The 24,731-nt window shown below is 32.6% G+C and overlaps 1 protein-coding gene across 3 annotated transcripts in view; it reads right to left on the reverse strand.

The window, feature by feature from the left end:
* LOC145277895 (centrosomal AT-AC splicing factor-like) overlaps positions 1–24,731 on the reverse strand; it is an 86,479-nt gene that overhangs the window by 1,854 nt on the left and 59,894 nt on the right. For 2 of the 3 annotated variants that reach the window (XM_080129891.1, XM_080129892.1), the window contains exons 4-8: positions 18,342–18,408; positions 13,254–13,313; positions 9,077–9,199; positions 4,803–4,923; positions 294–426 (exon numbers count right to left, since the gene is read on the reverse strand). In XM_080129891.1, the coding sequence (XP_079986017.1) occupies positions 294–426; positions 4,803–4,923; positions 9,077–9,199; positions 13,254–13,313; positions 18,342–18,408 (504 nt within the window). Of the gene's footprint in view, positions 1–289; positions 427–706; positions 823–4,802; positions 4,924–9,076; positions 9,200–13,253; positions 13,314–18,341; positions 18,409–24,731 lie in introns of those variants that run through there. The other variant, XR_013868241.1, reaches the window with a different exon arrangement.

Here is a 24,731-nt window from a genome sequence, read left to right on the forward strand (position 1 = left end):
TAGTCACCCTTCCATCAAGACCAGAGGTTTTGGGGAAATTAATATCTATACTTTTGTAAGATCCTATAGCGACACTTAGAGATACCCTTGCAAACCAAATTAGGGTTGTGACCTTAGTGATAGAAATCATTGTTAGATACCAATGATCAAACACAAAACATTTATGTATAAATCTTTTTTACATATCAAATAGTATGAATTAAATAAATGTAATTTCTCACAATCTTTTCATCAAAAGAAACTAAAAAAAATGAAAATAATTTTGTATTTTTCTTACAAGAAAAATAACTTACTTGGTTTGTAATCTCCGATGATTATTCCACACTTGACCAAAAGATGGTAACCAGGAATCCGAAACTGGTAAGTTATGTTCAAAATTAGCACCAACTCTTTCCTTGGGAAGTTTTTGTTTCTGCTGAGCTTTTACTGAAATTAAATACAATAAAATACAAATATCAAAGCAATTTTTTTGTTTGTTAATATTTTGGAAGCAAAGTGTACAGATAGTTCCTATTTACAATGCCTTCCCACAGGACAGAGTTTGACACCAAGGTCATTTTTTAACGTGGAGAAAAGAAACAAAAATGAAAGTTGTCTCAGTCATGAAGGATTTCTCCTCCACTGACATAGAACAAGAAACTGAAGTGTAGCATCTGAAAAACACATACTACACTTTGATCTTGACCCAAAGTGTACAGATAGTTACCCTTATACAATTGTCTATCTGGGATTATGAACATGGTCTTGCGAGTTCACTACCATTGAGTCATGATCATCCCACTTGTTGTGATGGTTCAAAGTAATTGTCAGATCCAGTTAGTCCTGCAAAAAAAAGAATTCTCCCTCCAAAACAAAAATCATAAACCCAGTTTATAAACACTTATAAAACTCGTAAAATCTGTTAGCAACAGACAGAGGCTATTAAGCTAATTAGAGAATCCATAAAACTTAGGAATATCATGATAGTTAGCTAATATAGAATATAGAACTCCGAAAATGTAACAGTGATGCATATTCATTCACACAATTTTGAGGCACCAAGTTCAGGACTGCAGCACACCATGTGAAAGGAGATCGCTGGTACATCTCTGAGCAAACACCAGTGTGATTACGCAGAGAGTCTAATGTGAATATATATTGTCGCAGGTTTGGTCTGTTCAGCCACAGAACAGGCTGGTATTGTGGTGAGGCAAGAACCATGAAATAATTTGTAGGCAACAGAAGTAACTGTCACATTCCGGTGAGTAGACAGCAGATCTGATCCAAGCAGATCATATACTCCAGAGGGAACAGGGTCATGGTGGGGAATATGTGAGTGATATATATCTGGTGGCATGATGCTGTAGATGCTCGAGAGAATCAAACACCCTGCCAACTTTGGCGAGCATTAAGGACCCATATTCCAAGTGGGGACAAATCATTGTCTTGTAAAGTCAGCAAATGCCATCATGAGGAATTGTTTCTCTGTTTAATAGTTTTTTTGAGACTTATTTCATGTCAAAGTTTTAATACCAATAACAATGTGTGGTATAACATTCATTTATGTTCTTGACTGGTGAATAGAAGAAAGTACACTACCATGTTAGATGTCTTTTTTAACTTTTCCTGAACTGTTATGTTATTATGTAATTGGAAATATCAGGTGCTCTATCCTAGTGATCTTGCAAATTGATGACCAATATGTTGCTGCTGAAGAAATTATTATTATTATTTTTTTTTTTTTTTTTATCTATTACTGATGCTACTAAGGAAGAGAGGAAGATGCTTTCTTCGTCTTTGGTTGGATGACAGCAGTAGTGCTGTCATCCAACCAAAGTCGAAGAAAGCAGATAATTCTATTTCTGCTATTAAAACATGGCAGTGATGACTGTCATCACTAATGAGAGACATCATTATCGAATCAGTTAACTCCTTACATGTCAAAGAGACGAACAGCTGTTTCTATCAATTAAAAAACAAGGACAATTTGGTGCGGATAAAAGAACTTTCCATGTAATGCTACCAGTAGCTTATTTGTATGGCAATGCTTAATTGTGCTATATTTTGAATTGATTGGAATAATTGAAAAATATTTAAAAAAAAAAAAGGTCCACAAAAAGTGAGATGTGTTTACATATTTCTATGCATAAGATTCACTGCTAAACTAATCGACCAATGAATTATGGAATATATATTCTAGGCTACATGGTAAATAACATTAACACATTATTTCTTTTTGTAAACTTTACCATTCTTTACAGTTCAAACTGTCACTACTCTTCACACTAACTTTTAAAATAAGATAAAAAAAAATTTCATATAGAAAAGAATTGCTCTACATCAAATTTTGAGTCATATGATTTCAAACTCCTTCAAATATAAGCAACTTGAACTCACAGTGACATTTTTAAGCAAGGATTATAGGGCTATAAGATCTGGTTTTCTGAAACGTGTAAATGGACTTACCACCATTGGATTTACTGATGATACCATTTGATCTAGGGAAACCATTCAAGTTCCAACTCCATTCTTTTGGATATTGTTACTCTTCTATTTTTCATCTTCATACGTGGACTTTAAGCTGAATATCCTTTATTGATCTATATATTTCGATATTATCTTTAGAATATTATTCCCTTCATACTTTGATACTTACAAGCAATGTGCTAACCAGAAAAATTATAGCTAGTCTATATAAAACTTTTATAATTTTATGAGTTGGAACAATTACATCGAGAGTATCGCCAGGACCACTGCGAAGAAGGTAGGTTCTCTCTACCATGCTAGAAAGATACTAACGCCCGAAAGTATCCTATACCTCTATAAGGCCACCATTCGTCCATGTATGGAGTATTGTTGTCATATTTGAGCTGATGCATCTACCACTAGTCTCTCGCTCCTAGACAAGGTTCAAAAGAGAGTCGCCAATCTAATAGGTCCTGAACTGTCATCTAAACTTCAGCCCCTGTCCCATCGACGAAATATTGCATCCCTCTGCCTTTTCTACAAGTACTTTAATGGTGAATGCTCTGATGAACTGCAAGCACTTGTGCCCCCTCGACGTAAATAACCCGACAAACCTGACAAGCAGCTAAATCCCACCCCTTCACAGTAGAGATCCCTAGATGTAAGAGAGCCTTCTACTCCAGTAGTTTCTTCCCCAGGACAGCTAGACTTTGGAATTCCCTGCAGAGTCGTTGCTTCCCCAACTGTACTGACATGCAGAAGTTAAAGTGCAACGTGAACCGACATCTTGCTGCCCAACTCCCTATACAGTACCCCTGATGCCTATGTCCCTGATAGTAGCCCTCTACAACAAAGTGGCAATATTCCTAGTTTGGAGTGAAAATGTAATAAAAAAAAAAAACTGGCATATATAAAAGTTATTTTGCTAAGTGCTTTTCCTCCAAGGATAAGAGCCATTCTTTGAAACTCCATGGAATAAAGAAATAATCATCTTTAGTTTGTATGTCTTGTTTCGAATAATAAATGTTGTAAATTGCAATTTGCAAAATTTTAACTTCCTTTTATATATTGATGCTCTATCTTGAATATTGAGATTTTTCATCTGGTCAGGATTTTCCTATAAATATTGGTATTTATATATCCACCTTTTTCAAACAATTTTTTAACTTGTAAACTCTGAAATTTCTGAACCATATATTTCTCTTTTTTATTTCATTTTTATTCTGTTTAGTCCTGACATCCTTTCCCCCCCTTTCGCTTTCTATGCATGGAGTCTAAAAATGTCATTTAACCCCTCACCCCTCCCTTTTAAATTTAACGTTTTATTTTTCTTAAAATAAATATATTTATTCAATTCTCTCATTTGAGAACCAGACGCTTTCAGTGGTACACAAACTTTATTATGTCACCTGACGAGGATTTTTGGTCCTTACCGACTATGTAATATTTATTTATTTATATATATATATATATATATATATATTATATGATGATTGCAACATCTTGTCAGACGAGTGCCACTCCCTCAGACATTTAAAATCCATAAGCCCAAATGTCTGAGGGAGTATCTATACAAATATGATGTTACAGAGTCTTAGCTTTGTACGACAGCTAAGTCTCTCTCTCGGTTCAAAATGTTGAGAGCCAGCAATAAGCAAGAGCAAGATAGCCAGCAACAAATTAAACTGCAGACCAGCTTAATGCGGGTACTGGTCTTCCGCTTTATGGTTTTTTAAATCAGAGATTTGCTTCTCCTAGAAAGGTTGCCTTCACCACGGCTTACGGGAGCCCTCTCTACCCCAATACACATATACACACACACAAATATACATGGTGCTAGTTGGCCGTTGACCCAGAAAAAGAGTTCATTCGCCCTTTGGAAGGTCTTGTTTTTAATCCTTCAGGGAGACTAGCCGCCCTCCTCACCAAACAAGTCTAGTGGGGGAACCAGTTTAGTCGCCGGTGACCCGACCATGAGGCAGGTAGTACTGGGTTACATGGTACTAGTAGCATATATATATATATATATATATATATATATATATACACACACACACACACACACACACACACATATATATACACTTTTGGTAAGTGTATCAAACATGGTATTCAAACATCACTGGGTTAAATTTGTATGAAAGATTTGAGAAAATTTTTAGCACAACAGATTTTTCTGATAATTTTTAAAGGCAACACAATTGGTATTTTGAAACGATTTTAGAGAAAGAAAAAATTTTAAAGGCAACACAATTGGTATTTTGAAACAATTTTAGAGAAAGAAAAATTTTTAAAGGCAACACAATTGGTATTTTGAAACAATTTTAGAGAAAGAAAAATTAAAATATTTTACTTACAGTGTTTGTCAAAATCTTCAAATGTTGGACCAATCGTGCTCGCTTGAACTGGTTCGACATTTTGTAACCATGGCGGTAAAGCGTCAGTAAATATATTTCCGATTTTAGGATCTACAGAATCCTACCCAAAGAAATAATTAAACTTTACAAAAATATCCATTGAAGAAAAAGAAAAAAAAAAAAAGAATAATAATAAATAAATAATACATCACTTAATCCTAATCAATAAAATAATAACTTTTAGACAAAATTCAACTTTATCAACATCGTCTCCTTCTAGGGTGATATGCTGACTCCAACAAATCTTTACCAATTTGATGTCTTTTATGCAAGACAGTTTGTCTTCAACCACAAAATATGCTTCAGTTTCTGATATCTTCTTTATTTGAGCCAAATCTCTTTCCTTAGAGCAATCTTTTGAGGTCTACGCACAGCCAGTAGGGATCAGATTTGGAGGATAGGGTGGATGTGAAACCATTTAGGAGTGCAATTCATGTAGATGTGTCATTGTTGCTGTTGTGTCTGGAGAAATGGGTTGTTGGAATCATGGAATATTTGAATGAAAAGTAAACAAGTTCATTTTAGGTTAAATACTATTTATTACAGTTGAAACACAAAATATATTTACAGCACGATATGCATGTGTTAGCGCAGCTGCCATCTTGTCCATTCTCCCTGGAATTCTCTAATGTTTTCTTTTCATCTACATAAGGGGAAATAACTCTTATTAGAGTTATTTCCCCTTTAGCTTTTGATCACTATAACAGTCACTATCATACTCCGTGCACTTTTGATCACTATAACAGTTGCGACCGACTTATGGCACTGTGGACTGTCTTTGTGAAGGAACATTTTTTTCATCTTCATTTGTGGACATTTTTTAGTGATTCCTCCTTAAAATGCACTGATAATACGATATGATATTCGCTATTAATGTTTCTCTATTCTCAAGGTAATTGTTGAAACAAAATACTTTGCACATCCCAAAATATGGAGACCGACTCATATTTATGTCATTTGTCAATTTGGATGGCTTTCACCTGATGCTGCCCACTCAGCTGACTGCTGATTTAACTCCAGAGTGAAGTGGTGGGTTCATGTTTCATCCATTGTTGCATATTGATGCAAAAATCAATTTGTGTTATATTGAAATACTGGCAAATAATGCTCTTAATTATCAATGCAATTTGGATTTTGATCAATTATGAGCAAACGAAGTGCTCACTTTGAACACCTTTCTCCTTGACAAATGTCCACGCAAAATGGTGAATAGACTGTGTTTTTGTATATATTTCCAACTCCTCTGCTATTTTATGAAACTTTAAATTACGATCAACTGAAACACGTTTATGAACTTTTAAAAAATATTTTCCACAACAACTGTTAAATTTGGGCCACTTGAGCATTCAGCATCATTTGTTTCTGTACAATTGTGTTTAAAATCAATATAAGTTATCAAACTATTGCTTTGCTTGAATAGTATTTTATCCTCATCAGAAAACAATTCCTTATTAACGAAATTAGATTTTTACACTGTTTTCAACATTTGCAACATTAGTTTCATTTAAATAATTTGTAAAATAATAATCCAATTGGACTCATATTTTGACACATGCCATTTGAAGGTTAGTATTTTCTAACACCAATATGTATTTTCTATTAGTGGCACCATGTATATGTCAGGCCCAGGACGTATTAAGTGATTTGTTACTGGAACATAAATTAAGAAATTATAACAATCATAGCAAACTATGATTATTTGAAAAAAGTTTTATGATTATTATTGATCAGCATTTCCATTACAAAAATCAGATTTTATAGTTATGGATGACCAAAATGACCTATAATTTCATCCATTTCTCCTGAACCCCAGTCCAATCTAATAATATTAAATCAGCAATTATATATATTATTCTCCACAGTGAGATGGATCACAGACGGGGAAATGTAAGGTGACTCTGTCCTAGACCCCATACGTACCCTGTATGGTAGTCGACCAAGAGAATGAGTAAAACCCTTTCATTGTATGTTCTCTTATATTCTGTTGCTCCCATGTCGTCACTGTAGAGGTTTCTAGTGTAGGGGAATAACGGAGAAGAACACTGGTTGCTAGAGACAAGGGTGGGTTAGTTCCCTTTGGACAGAGAGATCCAGACAACAGGACACGAATGCATGCTTGCTCCATGGTGGGCTTGGAAATAACAAGAATAAATGTTCTTTTATTAAAACTGAAAAAAATCCTGAGTGAGTCGAATTTTTGCTTCTTTTCTTCTTCCTTTTCTTTGATGTCTTTTATACAGACTTTGCATGCTAATATTATTTAGTCTTTTATGACAGACTCTTTATAGTCTTTTATGACAGACTCTTTATAGTCTTTTATGACAGACTCTTTATAGTCTTTTATGACAGACTCTTTATAGTCTTTTATGACAGACTCTATTATTGATGTCTTTTATGACCGACTCTATTATTGATGTCTTTTATGACAGACTCTATTATTGATGTCTTTTATGACAGACTCTATTATTGATGTCTTTTATGACAGACTCTATTATTGATGTCTTTTATGACAGACTCTATTATTGATGTCTTTTATGACAGACTCTATTATTGATGTCTTTTATGACAGACTCTATTATTGATGTCTTTTATGACAGACTCTATTATTGATGTCTTTTATGACAGACTCTATTATTGATGTCTTTTATGACAGACTCTATTATTGATGTCTTTTATGACAGACTCTATTATTGATGTCTTTTATGACCGACTCTATTATTGATGTCTTTTATGACCGACTCTATTATTGATGTCTTTTATGACCGACTCTATTATTGATGTCTTTTATGACAGACTCTATTATTGATGTCTTTTATGACCGACTCTATTATTGATGTCTTTTATGACCGACTCTATTATTGATGTCTTTTATGACCGACTCTATTATTGATGTCTTTTATGACCGACTCTATTATTGATGTCTTTTATGACCGACTCTATTATTGATGTCTTTTATGACCGACTCTATTATTGATGTCTTTTATGACCGACTCTATTATTGATGTCTTTTATGACCGACTCTATTATTGATGTCTTTTATGACAGACTCTATTATTGATGTCTTTTATGACAGACTCTATTATTGATGTCTTTTATGACAGACTCTATTATTGATGTCTTTTATGACAGACTCTATTATTGATGTCTTTTATGACAGACTCTATTATTGATGTCTTTTATGACAGACTCTATTATTGATGTCTTTTATGACAGACTCTATTATTGATGTCTTTTATGACAGACTCTATTATTGATGTCTTTTATGACAGACTCTATTATTGATGTCTTTTATGACAGACTCTATTATTGATGTCTTTTATGACAGACTCTATTATTGATGTCTTTTATGACAGACTCTATTATTGATGTCTTTTATGACAGACTCTATTATTGATGTCTTTTATGACAGACTCTATTATTGATGTCTTTTATGACCGACTCTATTATTGATGTCTTTTATGACCGACTCTATTATTGATGTCTTTTATGACAGACTCTATTATTGATGTCTTTTATGACAGACTCTATTATTGATGTCTTTTATGACAGACTCTATTATTGATGTCTTTTATGACCGACTCTATTATTGATGTCTTTTATGACAGACTCTATTATTGATGTCTTTTATGACAGACTCTATTATTGATGTCTTTTATGACAGACTCTATTATTGATGTCTTTTATGACAGACTCTATTATTGATGTCTTTTATGACCGACTCTATTATTGATGTCTTTTATGACCGACTCTATTATTGTGGTCTTTTATGACAGACTCTATTATTGATGTCTTTTATGACCGACTCTATTATTGATGTCTTTTATGACCGACTCTATTATTGTGGTCTTTTATGACCGACTCTATTATTGATGTCTTTTATGACAGACTCTATTATTGATGTCTTTTATGACAGACTCTATTATTGATGTCTTTTATGACCGACTCTGCATGCTAATATTATTTAGTCTTTTATTAATCACCATTAAAATTCCATAAAACTAAAGGGTAGTCAATTATAAGAAAGGAATTTAATCACTAATTAAGTCTGATGTAATCATCTGCGTTTAGATACAAGAATTCTGTGTAGCTTTAATATCATATATTAGTGGTCTTTTCTTTTAGTTAAATATTTTCCGCCTGCATCTATGTATCCTACCAAGCATAAAACATCGCACATGTTAATGTAATGTGCAAAAAAAAAAAAAAAAACTTACCGTGATATTAATGCAAGTTAGACCAGAAGAAAATACTGCAATCGTTTTTTTTCCTTTCGTTTTAGTTTCACATTTTAAAGCAGATGGTATGTTATTTTCATATGGAGATTTTTGGTGATTTTTCTGAAAAAAAAAATATTTATAGAAAAATGTTTAACATTCATTCTTTAACAGAATTTATCTAAACAAAAACAAAACAAATTTACTTGTAATCAGAATCTAAACTTTCGAATTTCAAAATAATACATTCCGAAACAGTTTTAGTTTGGGCAAAATTGTTTAATGGTGCTTATAGAATTCTATATTCCTATTTATCTACCTCCCCATGATGACAGAAGTAGACAAAAGGTCAATTTTTTAACATGGGAAAAATCCAATTTCTTAAAGAAAGGGGCGTTTTCAATTTGCACAAAAATAAAAATGGATTCAGTCTAGAAGGATATTTCCTTTACCTACCAATGACAGAAAATGTTAAGTTATTAGGTCAATACAAAAGTTCATGCTTTTTTAAGGTTTCATCTTGAAAATAAAAAACTGTTTTTGAAAATCTTTATCCATAACAACTTTTGCTATCTCTAATTTTATTCCATCTGTTAAATATGCTTATAAATGCCTCCCAGAATAATAATTTAATTTTAGGTTTTGAGGCCTCCCAGAATAATAATTTAATTTTAGGTTTTGATGCGAAATATGAATCTAACTCATGTTCAATCATTTTTCGTGATGTTAACCTACATCTATCTAAATGGTTTTGTAATCATCAAAATAAGTGATAATCTGAGGGAGCTAGGTCGGGAGAATATGTAAGAATATGGACAAGAAGTATGTATCATGTCAAATGCTAATAAAATGGAGCCTTCAGGTCACCCTTGACCATGATTAACCAATTTATTTTTCTTTGATTTCATCTGTCAATGAGCTTGTAAATGTATCACTGGTAAAATTATTTAGGTTTTGATGTGTAATATGAATTAAACTTATGTTCAATCTCCTCTTATGATGTTAACTTATGTAATCATCGAAATAACTGAGATAGCTAGGTCAGGAGAATGTGCAGGATGGGGAAAAATTTCCCAACCAAATTCTCCTAGATCTTTGGTCCATAGTGCTGTATGAGAACAAGTATTATCATGATGGAAGATGACCCCCCCCCCCTTTTGTTGACTAAGGCAGGTCATTTTTGGGTCAACATGGATTAGAGTATTGCTAAAAAATATGAACGTTTTAATAATCTGAAAGAAAAAAGTTATAAATTAATTATGGTTATAAGTTATAACAATATACATAAAATAAGTTACAATCGTTTAAAATGACCTTTCTCCAAATATATTCCTCCTCTGGTCGTATATATTTGTTAATTTTATTTATCTCTTCTTCTTTGCAATGAACCAATAGGCTGATTTTGGCCTAGTAAAGCTAAGAATAACTTCTAAAAAAAGATCTCCAGGCCAATTGGTAACACCTTCATTTTTTATCACCTTTTTTGTCGTCTTGTTGGCTCAACTTCAATATGGCACAAAACCATACCAGATTCGCCCTAAAATGTCTGAAAGCATATTGGCAAAATACTTAGCTCAGCCAATGACGTATAATAATGCTCAAAGACATCACACACACACACACACACACTTAAAAGCTGCTCTTGTTGCAGAGTTTTATGAATGATTTTTTTAAGAGTATATTTAGTTATTTCCCACTGCAAGAACTTGATGAAGATGACTCCCTTTCTGTTTACTAAAGGTCATTCTCAGGTCAGCTTTTTTCTGAGAAGTGCACGCCTGTGGAATTCTCTTTCGTTTGCCTGTTTCCCACCTGACTAACAACTTGGACGTCTTCAAGTCCAACATAAACAAATTCCTGATTAATCGCCCCCTTAAGTAAGACGCTTTATCAAATCTCCAATATCAACTATTACTATGATATTATCCCATCGATTATTGTACACAAAATAACACTTATCCCCAAGTGGCTTATGGGCCTTGATAAGTGGTTATCCTCATGTAAAAAAAAAAAAAAAAAAAAAATAGGTCAATTGCTGAAAAATATGAATAATGCTTTAATAATCTGAAATAAAAATGTTATAAATTAATCATCGTGATATGCTTAAGTAATAACAATATGCATAAAATAAATTACAGCAGTTTAAGATACCCTTTAGAAAAAGTAGATTTTCCTATTCTTAACGATCAAAATGATAGAATATTGGATGTATTTCTTCATCTGAACAAAATATCAACAAAACTTCTGATCTGAATGCCATGAAAATCAAACAATGTGTTCTTTTATTTAAAAGTAATATTAGCTAGACTCCAAATTGTTTTGTTTTTTTTTTATCAGGGGGGTAAAATGTAAACAAAAAATAGTGAACATTTTGTATTTTTCTAAAAAATAGAAAATTTTTTTTTCAAACAATGGAGAATTAACAAGGTTTTTTTTTGGGGGGGAGGGAGGTATCAGAAGACCTATGCCATATTCAGGTATAAAAATGTGCTTGAAATAGAAAAGAATTGAAAGTGAGGAAAAAATAAATCAACAGTCAAAAACGAGTAAGTCATACTCCCCTAAAATAAATATGTTCTAAAAAAAGAAAAAAAAAAAGAATAATTTCTTGCATGTACAAGTAAACTTGGGTGATGTAATTAGCTCACTTTTTCTTCAAGAGATAAAATAACTAAAACGAAGACAAAATCTTAAAAAAAATATTTCAATCTATTCTTGATGCTTACTGCTGAATAATATCTCTAATCAAGAAGATATCAAGGAAATTAATGCCAACAATAATCATCTGATTAATATGAAATGAATGAATGGTGCTCAACAACAATAAGGAGCTGACAGTGGCTAAGTGGTTAAAAATTTGGTTCCATTCCATGCAAAAAATAAAGCCGCTTGATATTGGCTTCAAATGTCATGAAAAATTCAAGAAAGTAATGTTTTTCATGATGCGTTTTCATTCGTTTTTTTTTTTTTTTAAATCACTCTTTTGCACACGTTTGCTTTGATAACTTTACATGTTCAGAGGTGTTTAATGTTGCTTATGAAATTAGACATTTTTGCTGAATATTTCTTTTAGCTGCCATGTTTGATTTCATACGAGATAAAACAATTTTTCCAATAGAAATCACTCCAGAAAAAGCATGTAGCTACTAAATATAAGGAGCTAAAATAACGAAAGATGATTATCGCAAAGAAAAGAGATGCCTATTAACTTTAGTCGTAAAAAGGTAGGAAAAAAACAGTCAGCAAGAAGAGGATTCCACAAACCTGCAATTCTTGGAAAGAAGATATTATAATGAGGTACAAAAACAGTATATTGGTGAAAACCACTAGACTGAGTCAAACAAGCTGGAACAAAGGAAGCAGAGAGTAAATCTGATGAACACATGTTTTAAAAAAAACTGAGACTAGCAACATTACATCTGTGAGGAAGAAGAAACGGTGAAGTCAATCAAATTACAGATACAGTAGAACCCCCGGGATACGGTGGCCCTAGGATATGTTTTTTCAGGTTACAATGTGGAATACAATGTTTTTTTTCAGTCCCTGGTTATGGTATTTGATTATATACATATGTATCTGTATACTATACATACGTATCTGTATACATATACATATGTATATGCATACTATACATACATACATATATATATATATCTACTGTATTTTGTTACTAATTTTTAATGCCATATACCGGGGTTCTACTATACGTTTCTGCACCTTATCAAGAATCTTCACAAAAATTCACCAGCCAAATATGATAATATTCCATACATGGCCTGATAGTAGATTTGTAGAGCTAGAGAATAACCTCAGGTGTGAGAAAGTGTTCAAAGCGATAGAAAGAACTGATTTTACAAAAAGCAGAAAGAGTAATGGATGTAAAAATATATAAACTCCAAGAAAGATTTGATGAGAAAGAAAAACACAAGATCTACTCTTAGTAAAAGAGATTGAGATAGTGTTATCTTCCTCTGCATAGATCAGAACAATCAGGGAAAAAATTGAGGTTGCTACCAGCAATCAGCTAGGCAATTAAATCTTCCTTGTTCATAGGAATTCTTTCAATTTTAAAATACTTAAATAATTTCAATTGTTGCCATGTTGATCGTTTTCATCCAATTTATTTCTTCATTTGCATGTCCCACCATTCCGACACCACTTCAGAATAGTAACTTACCTCACTAAAATTGGTCACCATTTTCTTTTTCCTGTCATTTTCATGGATCCGTTTCATTTCCTATATATAAAACAAAGAAAATCTCTCTAAAAAAAAAAAAAAATATCTGACTACATATTTTAGAGGTGGAGGCACATAGAGGGTATGTAGAGATTTCATATAACATATATATATATATAGTGGAATGAATGATATAGTGGAATACATATATTTACTCTTTTTTCAGCCCCAAACAAGGACCACTAAGTCATAAGGAGCTACTACTTGGGACTAGACTTGCAGGGATACTATGTAGGGAGTTAGGCAGCTAGATGTCTTTTGACATTACACTTGAACTTCTGCAGTCAAGCACCCAGGAATATATATAAAAAAAGGAAATCTCTTTAAAAAAAAAAATATATCTGACAACATATTTTAGAGGTGGAGGCACATAGAGGGTATGTAGGGTTTTCATATAACATATATATATATATATAGTGGAATGAATGATATAGTGGAATACATATATTTACTCTTTTTTCAGCCCCAAACAAGGACCACTAAGTCATAAGGGGCTACTACTTGGGACTAGATTTGCAGGGATACTATGTAGGAAGTTAGGCAGCTAGATGTCTTTTGACATTACACTTGAACTTCTGCATATCAGTACAGTCAAGCACCCAGGAAGGAATTCCAAAGTCTAGCAGTATGAAAGAAGAAGCTATTTAAGTAAAAGGCTTTATGGCATCTAGAGCTCTCTACAGTGTAAGGGGTGCGATTTTGCTGCTTGTTAGGTTAGTCGAGGGTATTTATGTCAAAGGGAAACTAGTGCTTTGAGTTTGTCAGAGCACTTTCCATTAAAATACTTGTAAAACAGGCGCCCGGATATTTTGATGATGGGACAGAGGTTAGAGTTTGGTTGATAGTATGGGACCTATTAGGTTCGTGACTCTTCTCTGAACTCTGTCTAGAAGTGAGAGATTAGTGGCAGATGCAACAATACTTCATGCATGGGTGAATAGTTGCTTTATAAAGATACAGGATACTCTCAGGTGCGAGTAATTTTCTAGCACAGTAGAGAGAACCCACTTTCCTTAGATCAGCAATGGGACAGAGGTTGGAGTTGAGTTGATAGTGCAGGACCTATTATGTTGGTGACTCTTTTTTGAACCCTATCCAGGAGTGAGAGACTAATGGCAGATGCACCAGCCCAGATGTGGCAACAATACTCCATGCATGGGCAAACCTTACCCTTGTAGAGATACCGGATACTCTCAGATGTGAGTAGCCTTTTAGCACGGAAGAGAAAGCCCATCTTCCTTGCAGCAGCCTTGGCAATTACCTCAATGTATTTGTTCCAATTCATGTTGCCTGTGAATGTTAAGCCTAAGAGCTTAAAGGAAGTACTTTCAAGCTGTGTTTCATTAGCCATAGCAATCAGAGGTGGAGAAGGTTTCTTGTAATTAATAAAGAAAATAAGCTTAATCTTGACAGCATTGAACGATTTATGTCCCCATTCCACTACAGATTTTTAGCCATTTCCTAAGGCATGTATTCATTCATATTCCCCTTGAGTCTGTTCTATAGCGTGGTGCCGTCAGCGAATATACCCATCTCAGAGACAATTCTATCAAAGGGTCATTTATGATTATCAGGAATAATAAAGGTCCAAGGATTGACCCCCAGCTGCACACCCGCATTTATATCATGTTGTTTTGATGTATGACCATCGAGGACAACCTGGATTTTTCATCATGCCAAATCCTGTCATAGGCCTTAGATATGTCTAGGGCTACTTTTCTAGCCTCCCCTGCCTTATCCAGTGCGTGGTATATACGTTCCAAGATGAGAATAATGGAAATAGTATTCCAACGAAATAGAGAAATAAAAGGAACAAACCGAGTTATGTGTTCATCAACGTTTCATCTTTATGTCAAGACTTCGTCTGGATGAATGAAATCAAGAAAACAAAAACACCAGTACAAATATTTGAAAATTTTCTCGTGCAAAGTATGACACTGTTCTATTTCAGCATTTTGAATTTCCAACGTCTTTTTCCGTTGCTGAAATGGAACAGCGTCATAATTTTCACGAGAAAATTTTCAAATATTTGTACTGGTGTTTTTGTTTTCTTAATATCATTCATCCAGAGGAAGTCTTAACATAAAGACAAAACGTTGATGAACACATAACTCGATTTGTTTCTTTTCATTTCTCTCTCTCTCTCTCTCTCTCTCTCTATATATATATATATATATATATATATAAAACACCAAAAGATGGAGAAAGTGAGGAAGCATGGCTGTGGAAATCTTTTTACCCGAATACGATGTCCAGCATGTTAAAAATATACCATTTGTTGTAAAAATCTAATGGATAAACATCTGAAGAAGTTGGTGGGGACAGGATATTTTTATGAAAACATAAATCGTAAAATTGCCAACTCATCAATGAAACAGTTGTAATGGAAAAATCCAGGAAATAAACGAAGGTTATAAAAAAGAAAATGTGAGTCTTTGAATTTTCAACAAAATTTTGCACTATATATGCTCTGTCCCTATTAAATAGACACATTGAACTTAACTCAAAATTAACGGTAAATGGTTTTAAAATAACAACTAAACCCGTTAAACGAAAAAGTAACGACATTTCAAAAACAAGCTTTAAAAATATATATATATATGTATATATATTCCACTATATCATTCATTCCACGAGACAGCTTCACTTTTATATTATTTGCGAGGGGCGGATTTTTCCGAAATTATTAAAAGATTTTTCACTATCCTGCATAGTTTGTTCAAGCTGGGAATGGAGCATCCTACCGGATGCCAAACATTCTCCCACTAACTCAGATATTCCAACTGAGAGATCTTTTTAGGATTCTGACCATACCTTTAAGTGCAATTGTTTGGATATTTCTTGCACTTGGTTCACCAAGTATATGTGCCGATGACAGATCTAATTTCAGATAAGTATTTAATTTATCTCTATATTATTAAAGTAGCTGCAGGAATTCCCCTCTGGACAAAAGTATTGTAGGTTTGCAAACAACAGATGCCACATAAAAAAGACAATACAGCTAGGCCACTATCTAGCTACTATTTTATGTAGCTTTCGAACACCTTTGCAGACACATTCAATCATGATAATAAAATACTACATTACATCCTAGGAGAAACACCATCACAATCGCAACATCGTTAGAGGAAGGGGTACCTATTTTTCCTTCTAAATATTTAGACCCACCACTACCACCACTCGACACCAGGAAGAAGTTTACACGTTCCACAGATTTTACGTTTACACCGGTCATAACTGGCTCATACATACACAGATATACCATTATCTTTCCCATAGTAGAATCAAACAATAATAAAGTCTCCCTCGGGAAAGTCTGCTGCCTCTGATTGGTTTCCTGCTAATTCTCTTATTCCAGAATTAGATCATTCTAGACGCACACTTCAGAACATTACAATATGGCATTGCTAGAGCAAATAATTCTCTGCATGGTGTCATGTTCAGTTAATAGACACAATTTTCAACATGTAACATCAGCGAACGAATCATCCACCCCCTTTTTACGTAACTAATGACTGTTTAGATTTTCTGCTAAGACTACAACATACACAAACATACCTTTACTACTATATACAACATGTATCTTCTACATTGTTCTTTCTTTCTTTATTTATTTGTGGTTGCTGCCGTCAAATGTTAACAACATACGAGTAGTTGTTGACCGATATTATATTGGTCGCGGTTTAATGATTAATGTTTGCTTATTTTTTCCCTTTACACATGAACTATTTTGTTAGGATTACACTTTCTTTTCTCATTCTGATCGCCTATGGTATAGTTAAATACTAGAACGTTTTAAATTTTGTTACGGTTAACTCTAACAAAAGGTGTGAGAATTATTGGCATTTTAACTTTCCTTGCCACACACGCAACTACCATAAAATGTAAACAAACGCATATTGTTCTTTCTTTGCTCGGGCGGAACACTCAATATGTAACTCAGGTTTGGGAAAGTAAATATGCACAAAATACTGACACGCCACTTTCTTTTACGAAAATTTTTTGACAATTTCTTTTACGGGTACCAATATTTAATTATCTATTTTTAAGCAATTATCAAGAGTTTAATGAGGTTATATTTGTTTTGTTTTTTTTATTTATTTTTTATTCCTGTTGATGATTTTATTTTATATCGATCACCTAGGCTTCAATGTTGTGACTTGTCATGTCGCCATTTTCTTTTTAGAACTGAATAAGTGATTTTAAGTAAGTTAAAACACAAAAATATTATGCAGGTAGGTTGCAACGGACATTTTATTGTCTGCAGAAACACTTATTATATATTTGTTTTCTTACCACTTTTACTTTCTGTTTTTATTATTTAGATGTGCTAGAGATACTTGTAGAAAAAAATGCATGCAGTATACCAAGAAGAAAAACAATGGTTGACTTGAAAGATTCTGTCATCGGTAGAAGGCAGTTATCTACCTCTGTTTTTTCTCAATCTAAAGAGTTAATATACAGTGAGAATCGCTAACTTAGAAAACTTGTTTTTACTTATTTTTATTTTTCTAATGGACTATTTTTCCTAATTTTAACTTATGCTAATTTAAGCATGGCAAATAAGTACATAATATTTTTCCCTTAAAAATCATAGACAGTGGCTTTCATTGAAAAACAATGCTCGACAGTGGAAGCTAGATTATTTCATTTGGGCCACAGCTGCCAGTGTCTGCTATTTTACCGGGGATGGCAGTGGTCACCAACAACAACCGTAGTTTAATTTGTTTTTGAGTGGGTTTTTTAATGATTCTGTTCTGGATCTGTGTCATGCTTCCACCAGGCAATGCCGGTTAATGGGCCCTGCTAGTTTCTTAATATTTATAGATATACTTCCAATAATATCAAAAAATTTAAATTAAATTTTAAATTCATTTCTTCAAATGAGAGTAGAAGATAGGCATAAAATATTTTGCATAAGTAGTTAAGAATGCACAAAAAAAAATATTGATGACGATGAAGACAAAAAGCATTACAATTCGGGTTTCTCTTCAATTTAGACAAAGGTAGAAAACTATGAATAAAAACCTTTAACATTTTCTTTTGATGTTCATCTTTGCAAATTTTAAGAGAAATTTCTGTATTTGTGAGATGCCTGAAAAAAAAAAAAAAAATGGTTATTTTTATGAAATAAAACAGATTTGTGTGTTTTGTGGCAGATAAACAAAAATAAACATGCCATAAGAAAGTATATATTTTCTTTTATATTATTCAAACTACTGTTAATACACCATTTCAAATGATGTAATCTCCAACCATCTTCAGGTGTATCTTGTCAAATTGAGAATCTATAAAAAATTTTGAAGGAAACCTTTTATTTAATCCACAAGAGTAGCTTGCTCTTGTTCCGTCAGCTGTAAGTGAGTAGAAGTTTTAAGTAATTCATAGTTGTATTCTTAGTATCGCCCGTAATGAGAATTGAACCAGGACCCCAAATCACTGTCACTTAGAACTGATTATTACTTAGCATTTTTAAACTTTATGTCATGGGTCCTTGTACATAATCCAGATAATTCAAACAATTTTTTTTTAATTGTACAGGGTGACCAAAAAAAAAAAACAAAAGCTAAATGGAGGCCATCTAGAACATATGCTGTAGAACGGAGAAAAAAAGGCCAAATACCCTAGCGTTTTGATGTGATGTTTTGAATATAATAAACTGGTTATGACCAAAGTTTCATTTCATTTGGACAAAACACTAAAAAACGGGGCCTAATTAGAGTTGGGGCCCGTTTTTGGGGAGTCACCCTGTATTTTCGCCGCAAACAAGAAACAGTGCCACTTTGACATCATTTGCAGGGAAATTGAATAGCAAGATATCTGTTCACATTACACTTGAACTTCTGCATGTCAGTACAGTCAGGGAAGCAGGGACCTGGAAGAGAATTCCAAAGAATTTGATGAAAGAACCCTAATCTCAAAAATGTTAAAACAATATTTTCTTTCCTTTTTAATTTTATTGATATTAAAGCATTTCTTCTACTTCATTTTTCATTTGAAAATTGTATACTTTTATGTGATCAACATTTTGATATAAATTTTCATTTCATATACACATTATGTCTACATGTTATATTATGTTATGTTGAAATAAAATCATATTTACTTATGGCAAACAATTTTTTTTTTATTCTTCAATTAAAAACATGGATTATTCCTTTTGCTGATTTGATTTTTTTGTCATAATTGGAAAAAGTTTCTCATGTTATCAGTTATCCAGGTTATTTGTATAAAAGCATATAAATAAACATGTAGCCATCTCGTCACATAGTGACTAAAAAAACTGCTGGGTGAAACCAATTCAAGTTATTAAGTAAAAACAAAAAGCAAGTCAAGCAACCTCCCCATCGTCCAAAATGAATTTGGAAATAAATCCTTCACTATTTCTATAATAAAATGTTTTCTTTTTTTTTTTCCTTTCTTCTTTAAGCATTTCAGTTTGAGCTACTCTCCATTTTTTAAAATTTTACAGGTTTAGACGTTATTTTATGGATATGAGTATTAGTGTGAACACTAGCAAAACATTTTTCTTTCATTTTTGATATTGTCTTTTTTTTTTTTTTTAAATAAACTGTAGAGAAGGATAGTGTCAATAACATGGTACAACAATTACAAATGAAAATTGGCTAGTCAGAATCAAAGTTTGATTTGTCAGCTTAAATGCTATTTAGGTCCAACTTTAAAATCTCAACAGAAATGTGTTGTTTATTGCAAAAAAAAAAAAAAAAAAAAAAAAAAGGGGTATTTTTCCTCATTTTGTAATAACATTTGGACCCTATTTAAAAAAAGAAGTTTCTCCTAAGAGAAAAATAAAAATAACATGGCCAACAGTTCATCTTCCATTCATTAGAAGGGAATTCATAAAACATATTTTTATTTAAAAAAAAAAAATGTCTCATCAAAATAATACCTATGTATTTAGGATTTAGTAATTTTTTAGTATATTTTAAATAATAATGATATCTGAGATGAAACAATAAGTAAGAGTTTTTACTAGAAAGAAATTTGTAAAAAAACATTGTGACCTGTTTAAAATTTTAAATCATATATGTATATACTTTAATTGTAAATACAATTATGTTTAAACAATCTCAATGCAGTCAAATTTCAGTTAATGGATGTTTTTCCTTATTGGAATGATTTGGTGGTAAAAGAAATTATTTAGTTTCTGTTTGCCGAATTTTGGAATAATGCAAAAAAAGTTTTGATATATTTGTATATACTTCGATGTACTAGTAGAGTTCAATGATACACAGGTGTATCATTGGAGTTATTTGTTTCTTGACCAAGCACAAGCTTTGAGATTGCAATACAAATCATTGGATTTCATGTTACATCCCTTATGTGATTTTGCTTCCCCCGTCTCAATCAGTTGAAGTTAAGATGTATATCCTTAGCTTTCCAACTTATTAACGCCATGATAAATCTACCAAAGATTCTCTCTTAACTGTAATTCCTTTTCAACATAGCCCAAATAAAAAGGATTTCTATTAACCTTCAATATTTTCTTTTGTCATTTATTCATTCATCTATGGAGTCAGATGAACTTTCCATCACAGACAACTTTAATTAGAATGGAAAACAGATACCATTCAAACATCATCCTATTGAATATTAAATTAAGACACAAATTATGTTATTTCAAAACTAATGCTGGAGTCCCTCAGGGGTCCATCCTGGGCCCAACTCTTTTCCTGATCTACATTAATGATCTTCCAAATCACATCCTTACATCATTTGTAGACATTTATGCTGATGACACTACCATTTATGGTAGCACATCTAAGACCGTAAACGACCAAGTTCTCTCCGATTCTCTCTCCTCTGATCTTGAGCACGTGGTACAATGGCTGGTTACTTTTAATGCATCTAAAGCCAAACTTCTCTCTTTACATCATCAACATTCAGATCCATATCTGGCATCAATTGAAATAAATGGCTCTCGTCTTCAGGAGGCCTCAAGTTTTGACAAGCTTCTGGGCTTGACATCAAATCTGTTGCCAAGGCTGCTGGAAAAATGGTGGGATCTTTCTATCGATCCAGTAGATATCTCACTGCTGATGCAATTCTCTATCTATATAAGAACCAGGTACGTCCAAAGATGGAATACTGTTGCCACATCTGGGCAGGAGCTGCTAGAGAGGACTTGTCCTGCCTTGATAGAGTTCAAAATAGACTTCGTAGCCTCGTAGGAGATGTCCTTTTCTCTTCCCTGCAACCTCTATCTCACAGAAAAGATTTTGTGAGCTTGTCTCTGATGTATCGTTATTTTCATGGAAAGTGTTCGACTGAGCTTCAGTCTATGGTCCCCCCTCGCCAAACTTTCACAAGAAACACTCGTCTAGCTGAAAACACTATCAATAATTCCCCCCACTCTTTATCCGTGCCTAAACCTAAACGTAGATTCCATGAACAAAGCTTCTTTCTTAGAACTGCATGCCTGTGGAATTGTCTTCCATTTTCCTGCTTTCCGGCTGACTACAATATGGTTGTCTTCAAGTCTAACATAAACAAGTTCTTGATGAGCCGTTCCACTTAAGTTAACAAATTTACCGAATTTCCATTACTAATGATTACTATATTGTCCAATTTCTACTGTACACTCTTTAACCCTTATCCTCAAGTGGCCTCTTGGCCTTGATAATGTGGGGGTTGCCTGTGTAAAAAAAACAAAAAAAAAACGATTCCTTTGTTACGTCTAGAACAGGATGACTTCCTAAATGCAATAGATACACACAAAAACTGATTTTAAAAAAATCCAAAAGAATTCTTTTATTGTCTGAATGAGAACAGCATTTAAAAGAAGACGAAAGAAAGACCTTTTCGCTTTCATCTTTCCAAAATTAAGTATCTGATGCTTAGTCAAAGAGTATAATCTACCTTAATCAGATGTCGCTAGTTTAGAATACAAGGGGGGTAATCCATTGTCACAATAGACAAAGAGAGATGATATATTTTAAGAGAAGGGAAGTAACCTACTTTAGGAAACAAAGGGAAGTAACCTTGTATAACTTCCATTATCACGCGAAAAATGCAGCAATAAATAAATTTTGGTTTAAAACGGAGGCGGGGGGGGGGGGCTAAATGTTAATGGAATTCTAGTTGTGTGATGAGAGAAGCTAGAATCCCCCTTCCTTCACAGTTAGAGCTTTGATTGGCTTTATTTAAATTTCAACAAATTAATTTTTTTTTTACATTCAATGAACATTTTTTTACACCCAATAAACATATAAAACTTGATTGTTGAAGTCTTGAATTATTACACCACTAATCAACCACACTTTCTGAAGGAAAAGAACGTAGCTTAATAATAACGTAAATTAGCTTTATGTTTTTTTTTTATCATAGTCATTGTGTTGCAAGATATTTTATGCAGGGAATATCACTTTAAATAAATCTTTCCGTTTTAAAAATTGATCTTGTGATGAACCCCACCCCCAAATAACTGTTTTCTTATGTTTGTTTACAAATGTCAAACGTGTGTGGAAATCAACCAATGTCGACTAGAAGCTGTTCCTTCTTTTTTTGCTTATTTTGTGGGATTCTTAAAACCAAATTGATCCATAAAAATGATTATCATCTCTACTGATTGAAATAAAAAAGAAACACCCACCATTGGCTTTTTATTATACAGTGAAGTATTTCTTTCTGACTTCATTTCAGATGGTGGTGTTTGTCTGACTTGCTATTTGTTTTCTCGCTTCCTCTCAGCACTTGAAATAGCTTCATCTGAGAACTAGAAAAAGGTATGTGTTTTACTTGCTAACTTTTGCATGACGGGATGAAAATACATAAACATGTAAATGAATACATGTTGGTCTTTATTAAGTGAAAACGTTGCATTCATAGGTTGGTTTATGCGATAATAAAATCATGGTTTGGTTCAGTTCTTTGACGGCATAATCTTTTTGGGGTTATTTAATGCTGAATCCAATAATTTTAGTAAAAATTTTTATGCATCAAGTTCTTTATATCTCCAAATATTTATTCATGGTGTTTGGTTTGACTGTTTTATAGGAGTAAAATATTTTTGTTTTTGACTTTGTATTTTTTTGATTGAGTTTTACAAAAAAAAAAAAAAGAAAAAAAAACAATATCAAAATGTTAAATGAAAATTGTAGAAAACCGAGTAATATTGAATAATTAAATGAAAAACCACTTTTTTCTTCTTTTTTGTCATGACTTCATTTAATAAAAAAAATGATATAACATTACTTGGTTTTCTGAAATTTTCAAATTTAACCATTACAAAATGATGCTTTCATAAGATGTGACCAATGTCTTTTAATGACATCAATATTTCATGCATTTAATTCAGGAAGCAGATATCTTCAGACAGCCTAATCTGGTAGCAGCAGAGAAAATTATGAGATGAAAAAAAAAAAAAAAATGAGTTCATTATTGAAATCACTTTAAAATCTTTCATAGATTATCAAATATTTAAAATTTAAAAAATCAGAAAAAAATAAAATTCTTTAAAAATATTGCTTACAATAAACTTGGAATCGACCAATCAACATTTAGTTTAGATAGGAAAATTTGCACCGAGAGATTCAATATGAAGAATCAATTTGCAACAAAGATTCTTTTTGAATAACAAAAAGGAATAATAGACTATGGAATAATGAAAAGGATGATTTTTAATTAATTAAAAAGGATAATTTAATCAATATAAAAAATTAATAAAACAAGACTACCTATTAAAACGGATAACTATTTAATTAAACAAATAAATAAATTAGAAAGGATAACTATGAGGATGAATTATAATCAAGCTGTCAGTCAGTTAAGTCACATCTGGGACAACTAGTTTGCATATCACTGGGGAATTACAGTGATGAGATACTAACACTCTTCTATAAAGTATTTTTGAGACACCAATTCATGCAGTACAGAAGCCACTGTTGTTGACTAATAGTTATGCTCATTAGTCAACTGCAAATATCATTTTGATGATATTAGATTTTGTAAGGGAGATGTTATCTTCCCACATAATACTGTGCCTGGTATTCCCCAGGCTCAACATTGCTAAACTTTGTTGGTTTAATGAAAATCAACATGTCAACGTGATTTTACCATATGTATCTGACTGAAAACAAAATATAATTTCTTTGGATACTTGTACAGTTTAGTCAAGACATTAAAAAATGAAAATATCGAAAAAAGGTTATATTTCATGTATCTGTTATGGAACAAAGTTCTACGAAAAAAAAAATTTCACTTAATTTCATCAAGTAGTTTGTTTTTTTTACAACGAAAAAACAATTTGTTATGATACCGAGCAAAAGGTTCGATTTTTAGGAAGAAAAGCTAGAATTAAAGATGGGAAGGGAGTGTCGGCGGTTTACATTGAGTTATCTCCCCGTGGCATATTGTTCAACTTCAGCAAATTTCACAATGGCTGACTTCAAACGCACT

This window comes from Euprymna scolopes, chromosome 6, assembly GCF_053919585.1.
Source record: "Euprymna scolopes isolate OS-2025 chromosome 6, ASM5391958v1, whole genome shotgun sequence".
NCBI classification, from domain to species: Eukaryota; Metazoa; Mollusca; class Cephalopoda; order Sepiida; family Sepiolidae; genus Euprymna; species Euprymna scolopes.